The sequence below is a fragment of the Mytilus trossulus genome, unplaced genomic scaffold (genome assembly GCF_036588685.1).
Source record: "Mytilus trossulus isolate FHL-02 unplaced genomic scaffold, PNRI_Mtr1.1.1.hap1 h1tg000486l__unscaffolded, whole genome shotgun sequence".
Classification (NCBI taxonomy): domain Eukaryota; kingdom Metazoa; phylum Mollusca; class Bivalvia; order Mytilida; family Mytilidae; genus Mytilus; species Mytilus trossulus.
In genome coordinates, this window is record NW_026963378.1 from 157524 (window position 1) to 169616 (window position 12093).

Consider the following 12093-nt stretch of genomic DNA (forward strand, 5'->3'; position numbering starts at 1 on the left):
AATATGATATAAAACCTGGTACGACAGTAATTAAACTGGTTTATAACAATAAGATTATGTTAACCAAGGTATGAAATCCAAACGGAGCAGCTTGTTGTATTACTTTTTATATACAAACTATTGACAAAAATTAGAAATCGAAGGCACATGTATTATTTAAAAATGTTTGTCCGCTTTTTGACACTGATATATATAACAAGACTTTACCCCTCTTATATTTTGGTACCTGGCCATTGTCTGTTTTGATAATCTATCTTTATAGTTTAAAAGGTAATACAAACTATTAGGTTTTATACCGTTCTTGTATTCTGATTAGTAAACAAGTTCTATTCCAATAATGTCATTAAACCAAATTAAATTCAAACATTTTCAGGCAGGACAATAACCTGTGGTTCCGGATGGGTACAATTTATGAGAAGTTGTTATTATTTTCAATTCAAATCAAAGATGACATGGAATGCGGCAAAAGTAAGATGTTTGAAATAAGCTTTATGGTTTTGTATTTGTTTGGATACAGCAAAATAAATATCGCAATTTACTTTTCAGTTTCCCAACTTATTCGGAATATTAAAATAAAAAGGTATGGGGATAAATTAATAGAAGAACTTAACAAATAGCAATATATAAGGCAATAATGAAACCCTTTTGCTAGTCAAGAGTAAAAAAATGATGGTGTACCAATGTTTTGATTTTGTTTATTTTATCAGTCATTGGACTTTTGATAGAAATGGGAGGATTTATAATACAATTAATTGATTTATGAGCAAACACATTTAATTCTAAATGCCGATGAGGCAAGGAGGTAGTAAATCTCCCTTTTAATTTTTATTTATGTATGAAATTATTGCTTATAATATCCGCTAAATCATAGAAATGCGGGGAACAATTCAAAAACATTTAAGTGAAAAACAGCTATTTTGATGTTATACATAAAATCACAGTACGTCACATCCGGTTACATACAAAAAAGGGTCAATAAATATTTAATTGTATTTGACAGTTGTAGGAAAATTTAATCCTATATCTCATTGCAGTAAAAAAAATGTCTGGGTCATGAGCTTATATCTTGGGTATTTCTAAGCATCTTTAATTTCTTATTTGCTGCTTCATTCATATTTTAGAAACTTGAAATTACCTGGTTACTAAAGCTTTTACACAAGTAAAAAAGAAGAGAAAACTATAATGGTTAACTTCCAGTGATGTTTTGTTTTTTATGCAAGAAAATGTTATGCAAAATTGTGTCTGTAGTACTGCACAGGATTACACTTTACTCATGCCACGTTTTTCTTTTTTTGAAACAAAGGTAAATTCTGCAGATTTTTTTGAAAAGTTGAAAATTTAACAAAGGGAAAACCAATGGTGGTATTACATTAGTCTTTTCAGACATTACTCAATGTAAAGAGCCTTTTAAATTATTGAAAATATAAGACATCCATTCTATTCTCACATCGTATTTAGAATTTTTGTTTGTAGACTGATTGTCATAGAAAGGGCGGATTCCTAGTAAAAATTGACAATACTGTTGAAAGTTGGTTCCTGAAATCGTTTATAATTATCGGTAAGTACAAAAGGAATGGTAATTAGTACATAAATACTCCTATATAAAACTGACTGAATTTTGCAGTTAATCTTATATTTTGTATAGGGGAATGTATTTAAAGAACACAGACAATATCGGTATCTGTCACATTAAAGTATCAATATACAAAGTTAATTAAGCACTTTCAAAGTAAGTAAAACAAAACCAGCAAACTCGAAGTGTGATATCTGGTGATTTGGCACGGTAGGCAGTTCCTGCTTCAATAGTTACAAATGTGTGACTGTTGTATGACTGAACGCCTACGCCGAGGAACGAAATGAAAAAGCATACGTCCATTGAATGCAAAAGTATTATAACATAATATATAATATTTTGGTTAGAGTGATCTGATTCTATTTCACAGGGATTTCATTGAGATATTTGAGTAGAACAATTTTTTTTTAAATACACGTACTAATAGTAGGCAATTGTAAAATTCTAATAAAAAAGATAGATCATGTGGTTTGACTAACAAAGAGACAACTATCAACAAGAGATCAACTGACACAGACAGTATCAACTATAGGTCATCGTAAGGTCATCAGCAATGAGCCAACACCGAAAAATGAGTATAAACGGCCCCAAAATGATAAATGTAAAAAAAGTTAAACGATAAAACTAACAGTTTGGTTTATGTACAAAATAATAAAGGAATAACAGATATAATATAAAGCAACAAAAGATAACCATTGACTTACAGGCTCTCTGCTGGACAGGCACATACCGAATGTGTCGGGGTTAAACATGTAAGTGGGTACCCAATCCAACCTTGATCCCGGCCCAGTGGTGCTACAGGATACCACTAGAACTGCTACAATTAATGAACAAAAATCAAACTAATATCAAAGCGACAAAATACAACCATCCGATTACAGGCACCACAAGACTTGGGACAGGCACATACAGAATGTGGCTGGATTAAAAATGTTCGCGAGATCAAACCCGTCCCTTTACATGAGACTGTGTTGTAACAGTACAACATATGAACAAACTATTCAACTAATCCCTTAAATAACTTATTAGCTAAATACAAAGAACGATGTTTACTTTCAGATAAAAACCCAGGTCACGTGTGGATTGGAGCTCATGATTCAGTACAAGAATCACGTTTTATATGGGAATCCGATAATACCGTGCTAACCTATACCGACTGGAATACGGGCGAACCTTATAATGCTGGTCAAGAAGACTGTGCACATATGAATAGTGGCGCTAAATATAAGTGGAATGACATTCAATGTTCACATAAATTTTCATTTATTTGTGAGAAACATTAAAACCAACTGTGGTTTAATTCTCATGTTTTTTTTTATGTCTGTAAAAATGAGAGTTAACTTTGCACATAGTTATTCCTTTTTATTAAATATTGTTTTTCTACAGTATGAACTTTATTTTGATAGCGTTCGCTTTGTCTAATATTAAGCACTTACTAATGTTTATTAGATACAAATGCATATAACAGATCAACATAACTTAACTCACAAATTAATAAAAAAAAAAAAAGGTTCAACTGCACTTGAAATAAAAAAAAATATATTCTAACTACATAAATCTGTTACTCTATTGCATTTAGCATGTCGACCAGTAATACATTTATTGAAATATGATCACTGAAATTTAAATTATCGGGAGTAAACATAATGTGGGAGGACAATTCTTTAATAATATTTAGCAACTTTACACATTTTTTTTAAAATCTACATGTTTGCAGTTCATGCATGCATGTCCCTTTTATGCGTACGATTATATGAATACGGTCCAAATACTCATGGTTTTGGACATGAAATTGAGAAAGGAAATGGGGAATGTGTCAAAGCGACAACAACCCGACCATAGAGCAGAAAACAGACGAAGGCGTCCTACTATGTATCACAAATAGGAATGTATTTCGATAAACACATATCAATTACACTTATGCGAACATATTACACATGACGGATTAATAAATTACATATAAACTATCTTTGGTCAAAGTTCTAAATTGTCTCAATTCATGCTAATAGAACGAAAAAATTCAAGGATAGCAAGGCACACGTAGGGAATAACAAAAACTTCGTACAATAAATATCTCACTGATGATCATGATCAAGAAAGGTTTAAGTTTTTGTTTTCATTATCCATTGTTTTCTTTCTTAGTTCGATAAATCATCGAATGCATCTTATCAATCGTGACAGGTGCCGTGTACGATCTGGGATGCTGCAATGATAATTTTCTGTTTAATAGACAATTGTTTGTCTCTCTCCGACTTGTTGTTTTCTATATTTTTATGAGGTCATTTTACAATGCTTACAGTATCTTCATACCTAATTTATTATAATGAATAGTTAATAGATGATGGAATTGTGACGTGCATAATTAAGATCTCAAATTTGTATTTTGTTAGATCCCTGACATATGGTCTGCACCATTCTCTTCATGTTTCTGAACAAAAGGATGGACCGTTTTAATAAGGAAACGTCATTACTGTTATTCGTCATCCCTTCTGGTAATTTGGCGTTCATGTCAATTCTGTTAAGTATTTATACTTTACCTTTACACAGTGTAGATACTATTCTGTACGCTATCCGGAAGTCGCGATTTTCGAAGCGAGAACTTTTTGAATCACATTTTAAATTTGTTAAATATACTATATTAAACAGTAAGATGTTCATCTGTACATTGCTTAATGATTAATTCAGCTGACATCGATATTCACAAATGGTTTATAATTAAATTTAGCACATTCATTTTTCGTATCTTTGCCTTAATCAAGAGATTTTTAAGTGCATCACTACGGTAAATCAGTCGGTGAACCTGAAAACAATCTTTTTGCACCCTTACTGTACAAATTACCGTAAAAACCAGACTTAATTTACTAAATAAAGTATATTTTAAGTGGAGGTAAAGGTTTCAGCCAGATCTTTGAAGCCAGAAATAAGAAAATTACACTTGTTTGAATTTCTCACTGTACGATCAGTCTCGCTTGTATATTTTGAAACTGTATGATCAGTCTTTATTTCACTGTATTCTAGTAGTGATTTCAAAGCTATTTACGATACATTAGAAGATTGCATTTTTCTTAATAACACAGATATATTTTAATAAATTCACATCCTGAAAACTTATCAAACATTTTTTAGCTTGATAGGGTGTACTCGACTTACTACATTAAGTATAAGTATGTTTGAATGTTGCTTAAATAAGAGGAAGGTTTGTTTGTTTATTTAAGTTTCAGAAATGTCCTCCGTTATATTTAAAATTGTACAAACACACAGATGTAATTGTTTTATAAAAATGCATGTATTTAAAAACATTTGAGGCCGTACTGTAGCCTATAATTGATCACAGTTCCTCCACTTTGTTTTGGGTGTAGATCTGTCTCTTTCACACTCAATTGTACACCTCTTGGTAAAGCGATGGTTTATAGTGATAATGAAGTCCGTCTCTCAGTTCGTCCGTTGGACCGGTACAACATGTCCCGCCGGTTTTGTAAGGGCATCTCCTCATAAACCACTTAATATGCATTGGGGTTTCAAGACATTTTTAAATGAAGAGGGGGTCCAATACAGGAGAAAAGAAAATTCCAAATATATGTCCCCATACAAATGCATTGAAAATTAAAAGAAAGAGTTTCAAACAGCCGGATCCCATTTTTCTTGAATCCGTCACTGGTATAACTATTAATAATTTTTTCTCGGATTCCGTATCATAAATGATAATATAAAAAAAGAAGATTCGGTATAAGATTGCCAATGAGACAACCGTCTACAAGAGATCAAAATGACACAGGCATTAACAAATATAGATCACCGTATGGCCTTCAACAATGAGCAAAGCCAATACCACAAAGTCAGCTATAAAAGGCCCCGAAATGACAATGTAAAACAGTTTAAACGAGAAAATTAACGGCCTTATTTATATATTCAAAATGGAATGTATTTCGAATTTAATTAAAAAATCTTTTATGGGGTTTCTTTATATAAGATACGGACTTGAACATTGCATTATATGGGGCACCCATCAGGTATTTCCAACCGTGACACTTTTCTAAAACTGCTCCATTTTTTATCAATTAATGTATTATGGACCTTCTATTTAGAATTTTTGGTAAAAATATGTTTGATGTTTCTATATTTAAAATACGGACTTTGTCATAACCTTATATTGGGCATACCCATTTTATATCCACAACTTCCTTCAGACACTTGTCATAACTTAATGAATCTTTTTTCCGATTCCTTATCATTTAATTCAACTAGGCACCTCTTATTTTGAATTTTCGAAAATTCATCGGTTTTCTATTCCCATGATAAGGACTTTTTCACTATCTTTAATATTGAGTGGTACCCGTTTACTAAACGCAACTTTCAAAAACTTACCATATATTAAAAAAAACTCCTCATATTCGTTATTAAATGATGCCCCTGTGCACCTATAATTTAGTTTTCTGATGGTTTATTTTTTTTCAAAACATAGACTATAGAAGTGGCGGGGTATAATTTCGTTAATTCTTTCCTCAATACCTAAAGTTTTTAAACAAAGCTTTCTCTATCTATTTTTTTGTCATTTTAAAAGAGACAGGCTTGATGTATGTTATCACCAATTTGTCAACGGCAGACGGTGTAAATAGTCTTTAAAAATGTAATAGTTAAACAGATAACTGCAACGACACACTAATACAAAGTTCACAAGCGAATCATGTATTGCCTTTTAGGCATTTGATTTTAAGTAACACTGACGGAACAAAAATATAATTATTTGCCGTCTACAAAAATCATCAGAAATATATTTATATTGTCCGATGAAAGAAATTACACGTTATAGTTTCATGGACACAATCATAATATCACATAGACACGTTTATACCATCTAATTGCCGTTATTTTTCAGTCAAGGTCGTTAAAAACTTCCGTTTGTTGTTGGTTTTTTTCTTCAAAATCACGACTGGTCATACAGACAAAAAATCTGAAATCGCTTCTAGAATACAGTCAGTTTTGGACTGATCGTACAGTAATTTATTTTGGGATCCTCAAGGAAAGCATATTTTTTATTAGAAATACGAACATTCTACTAAAAGAGGGACGAAAGATACCAAAGGGACAGTCAAACTCGTAAATCTAAAACAAACTGACAACGCCATGGCTAAAAATGAAAAAGACAAACAGAAAAACAATAGTACACATGACACAACATAGAAAACTAAAGAATAAACTACTAAAATACGGTAGGAATATTGTAACAGTATATATTTAACTGTAAACTGATGCTAATATTTACAATAAAAGATTATTTGCTTTGTACTACGAGAGCAAAATTGTCAATCGATTTCACTTTTTGCTATGAAGTTGGTGTGATGCACACGTATATTTTATATTCTACTGCATGTTTTTGTTACAGTTACTCATATCTAGGATGCTATACATACATTTAAGATGTGCAAGGCACTTTATAGATATAGGAGTAAACAAATGATGAGAAAAAGCACCAAAACAAAACCGTTCTGTTAGGCAGTTTGAAATCCTCGCTTCGAAAATCGCGACTTCCGAATAGCGTACAGAATAGTATCTACACTGTGCTTTAGAAATATTACTGATGTTTCAAAAATCAATAAAAACTCTTCAAAAATACAGTATTGTATAATAAAGGATATACATAAAATTGAGAATGGAAATGGGGAATGTGTATGCATGTTTAGTAAGAACCAGTATTTTATAATTAAGGATATACATGTATGCGTGTTTAGTAAGAACCAGTATTTTATAATTAAGGATATACACGAATGCGTGTTTAGTAAAAAAAACACGAGTAGCTTTCGAGTTAATCAATTGGAATTCAATTCAGGTAAGTATTTAAAGATCATAAAAAAAAATACGTATACAACGTTCATTATTTCGGTAAGACTCGCCAGCTCCGTACGGCAAATTTTGCAACCGGTCATGGTTCAAATGAAAGGGTATATTTGAGGAAGGTCTCACCGAAATTATCTTTAGGGAGTTAGGACCATTCGGGAAATGCTGTGGTTCAAAGTTGCTGCTAAGTAAAAAATACTTATACAACCTACATTAATTCGGTAAGATTCCCCAGATCCATACGGCAAAGTTCTCAACTGGGCATGGCTCAAATGCAAAGGTATTATTGCGGGAAGGTCACACCGAAATTATTTTTAGGAAGTTAGGACCATTCGTGAAATGCTGTGGTTCAAAGTTGCTGTTAAATAAGATAAATACGTAAACAACCTACGTTCTTTCGGTAAGACTCGCCACCACTGTACGGAAAATATCGCCACTGGACTTGGCTCAAATGATAAGGTATGATTGGGGGAAGGTCACACCAAAATTATTTTTAGGAAATGCTGTAGTTCAAAGATACTGTTCAGAAAAATAAATACGTATACAACCTTCATTATTTCGGTAAGACTCGCCAGCTCGAGACGGCAAAGTTTGAAACCGAACAAGGCTCAAATGAATGGGTATCATTGGGGAAAGACCATTGAAATGATTTTTGGGAGTGAAAACCATTTGGGAAATGCTATGGTACAAAATTGCTGCAAAGAAAAAAATTACGTATACAACATCCATTATTTCGGTAAGATTCCCCAGCCCTGTCCGGCAAAGTTCTCAACCGGACATGGCTAAAAAAAAAGGTATAATTTGGGGAAGGTCACACCGAAATTATTTTGAGGGAGTAAGGACCATTCGGGAAATGCTATGGTTCAAAATTACTGAAAAAAAATAAGTATACAACCTACATTATTTCCGTAAGACTTGCCAGATCCTCACGGCAAACTTCGCCTCCGAACATGGCTCCAAAGAAAGGATATAACTGGGGGAAGACAATAGTGAAATGATTTTGTAGGAGTAATAACAATAATAATAATAATAGCTTTATTTAAAGAGAGTAACTTATTTGGATTAAACCAATTTTCAATCAGGCTCTCTATATATACATACAATGTTAACAATATGAATGAAACATAATTAATCTATTATTACACACATGTAAAGAATAGACGTATAGAAAGTAATATAACAACAACAGCAACAACACCTATGGTATACATTGTGGCTTAACTTAAAAATTTAACACTTTTCAAAATAAAATGACTTGTAAGAGTTTTTAAATGCAGATATACTTTTTGATTTTTTAATTTCACTGGACAATGAATTCCATTCTTTTGGACCATCAAAAGAAAAACTTGATTTGTATAATTCTGTATTTGATTTAGGAACAATAAAATTATCCGATGATGAAAGTCGAGTATTGTACGATTGTTTACTACTTGTAGGCACAATAAGATTTGATAAATATTTTGGTGCCAGTTGGCGTTTTGATTTACACATTAATAATTATTTGTGGTAAGATATTCTCTTAGTAACAGGAATAATTCCAGATCCCTTAAATAGTTCAATGGATGTTTTACGAATATCGTGTTCGTTTAAAATAATTCTAGCTGCCCTTTTTTGCAATTTTAGTAAACTGTCAACTAAAAACTTGTTACAGTTTCCCCATACTGAACAACAGTAATCCAAATGTGAAAGTATATTCATTTGTACGTAATATTTTGTAACCGCAAATTTTAATAACACAAATAAATCCGTATTTTCATGTCAGTACCGAAGTACTGGCTGGTGATACCCTCGGGGACTAATAGTCCACAAGCAGAGGCATCGACCCAGTGGTAGTATTAAAATTAACGGTACATCTTTTCTTGCACCAGATGCGTATTTCGACAATACATGTCTCTTCGGTGATACTCGTGGTCAAAATATTTGAATATCCAAAGTTTATATGAAAGATGTAGAGCTATAATCTAAAAGGTCCAAAAATTATCGCCAAATTCGTGAAAGGAATCAGAGCTTTGCATGAGGGAGATACATTCCTTAATTTATAATGATTTATAATATTTTGTAACAGCAAATTTTAATAACACAAAAAATCTGTATTTTCATGCCAGTACCGAAGTACTGGCTACTGGACTGGTGATACCCTCGGGGACTAATAGTCCACCAGCAGAGGCATCGACCAAGTGTAGTAATAAAATAAACGGTACCAATTTTCTAGCACCAGATGCGCATTTCGACCATACATATCTCTTCAGTGATGCTCGTAAAGACTCGCCAGCTCCGTCCGGCAAATATCGCCACCGGACATGGCTCAAATGAAAGGGTATAATCGGGGAAAGGTCTTACAGAATTATATTTTTTGGGAGTTAGGACCATTCGGGAATTGCTGTAGTTCAAAGTTGCTGTTAATAAAATAAATACTTATACAACCTACATTATTTTGGTGAGACTCGCTAGCTCCGTACGGCAAATTTTGCACCTAGACATTGCTCAAAAGAAAGGATATTACTGAGCGAAGACATCATTGAAATATTTTTTTGGGAGTTAAGACCATTCGGGAATTGCTTTGGTTCATAATTGCTGTTAAGAAAAATAAATACGTTACGTTACAACCTTCATTATCTCGAAAAAACTCGCTAGCTCTGTACGGCAAAGTTCGCAACTGGACATGGCTCAAATGAAAGGGTATCTTTAGGGGAAGGTCTCACCGAAAATATTTTTAGGGAATTGGCACCATTCAGGAATCGCTGTGGTTCAAAGTTTCTGTTAAGAAAAATAAACACGTATACAGCCTGCTTTATTTCGGTAAGGCTCGCCATATCCGCATGAAAAATATTGCCACCGGACATGGCTCAAATGAAAGGGTATAATTGGGGAAAGGTGCGACAGAATTTTTTTTAGGGAGTAAGTACCTTTAATAAATGCTGTGGTTCAAAGTTGCTGTTAAGAAAAATTAATACGTATACATTATTTCGGTAAGACTCGCCAGCTCCGTACGGCAAAGTGTGCCACTGGACATGACGCAAATGAAAAGGCATAATTAGGGGAAGTTTCCTTCGAAATTATTTTAAGGAGTTGGGACAATTCGGGAATTGCTAAGGATCAAAGTTGCTGTTATGAAAAATGAATACGTATACAACCTTCATTATTTCGGTAAGACTCGCCAGAGCCATACGGCAAAGTTTGCAACTGGAGATGGCTTAAATGAAAAGGTATAATTTGGGGAAATTTTCACCGCAACTATTTTTAAGGAGTTAGGACCATTTGCGAAATGCCAAGGATCAAATTTGCTGTTAAGAAAAATAAATACGTATACAACCTACATTATTTCGGTAAGACTCGCCAGCTCTGTCCGGCAAAGTTTACCACTGGACATGGCTCAAATGAAAGGGTATATTAAGGAGAAGGTATCGCCGAAAATATTATTAGGGAGTGAGGACCGTTTGGGAATCGGAGTTGTTCAAAATTGCTTTTAAGAAAATAAATATGTATACAACCTGCATTATTACCGAAAGACTCGCCAGCTCCGTACTGCAAATATTTCCACCTGATATGGCTCAAATGAAAAAGGTATAATTGGGAGACGTTTTCACAGTAATTATTCTAACGAGTTAGGAAAATTCGGGAAATGCAAAGGATCAAACTTGATGTTACAACCTTTATTATTTCGGTAAGACTCGCCAGATCCGTACGGCAAAGTTTGCAACTAAACATGGCTTAAATGAAAAGGTATAATTATGGGAAGTTTTCACCGAAACTATTTTTAAGGAGTTAGGACCATTCGCAAAATGCTATGGATCAAATTTGCTGTTAAGAAAAATAAATACGTATACAACCTACATTATTTCGGTAAGACTCGCCAGCTCTGTCCGGCAAAGTTCGCCACCGGACATGGCTCAAATGAAAGGGTATATTAAGGAGAAGGTCTCACCGAAATATTATTAGGGAGTTAGGACCGTTCGGGAATCGGAGTGGTTCAAATTGCTTTTTAAAAAATAAATACGTATACAACCTGCATTATTGCGGAATGACTCGCCAGCTCCGTACGGCAAATATTACCACCGGATATGGCTCAAATGAAGAGGTATAATAGGGGGAAGGTCTCACCGAAATTATTTGAACGAGTTACGACCATTCGGGAAATGCTAAGGATCAAAGTTGATATTAAGAAAAATAAATACGTGTACAACCTGCATTATTTTGGTAAGACTCTCCAGCCCCGTACGACAAAATTCTCAAATGGACATGCCTCAAATGATAAGGTATAATTGGGGGAAGGTAACACCGAAATTATATTGAGAGAGTTGAGACCATTCGAGAAATGCTGTGGTTCAAAGTTGCTGTTAAGAAAAATAAATATGTATACAAACTGTATTATTTCGGTAAGACTCGCCAGCTCCGTACGGCAAATATCGCCACGCGACATGGTCAAATGAAAGGGTATAATTGGGGGAAGGTATGACAGAATTAATTTTTTAGTGTGTTAGGACTGTTTTGGAAATGCTGTGGATCAAATCTGCTGTTAAGAAAAATGAATACGTATACAACCTTCATTATTTCGGTAAGACTCGCCAGCTCTGTACGGCAAAATTCTCGACTGGACATGGCTCAAATGAAAAGGTATAATTGGGTGAAGTTTTCACCGAAATTATTTCCAAGTAGTTAGGACCATTCGGGAAATGCTAAGGATC

At 33.7% G+C, this 12093-nt stretch overlaps 1 protein-coding gene across 1 annotated transcript; it reads left to right on the top strand.

The window, feature by feature from the left end:
* Positions 1–352: 352 nt before the first annotated feature.
* Positions 353–2956, top strand: LOC134702477 (perlucin-like protein). The gene is made up of 3 exons (XM_063563373.1): positions 353–468; positions 1474–1558; positions 2633–2956. The coding sequence occupies exons 1-3, from the start codon at positions 412–414 to the stop codon at positions 2854–2856; spliced, it is 366 nt and encodes a 121-aa protein (XP_063419443.1). The 5' UTR covers positions 353–411; the 3' UTR covers positions 2857–2956.
* Positions 2957–12093: the final 9137 nt, after the last annotated feature.

Bases quoted from the DNA above. Each gene is read 5' to 3' on its own strand.
- LOC134702477 (XM_063563373.1), top strand. From the start codon at position 412: ATGAGAAGTTGTTATTATTTTCAATTCAAATCAAAGATGACATGGAAT. The intron at 469-1,473 runs GTAAGATGTTTG...TTTTGTTTGTAG, and splicing joins TGACATGGAATGCGGCAAAA to ACTGATTGTCATAGAAAGGG. The intron at 1,559-2,632 runs GTAAGTACAAAA...GTTTACTTTCAG, and splicing joins GAAATCGTTTATAATTATCG to ATAAAAACCCAGGTCACGTG.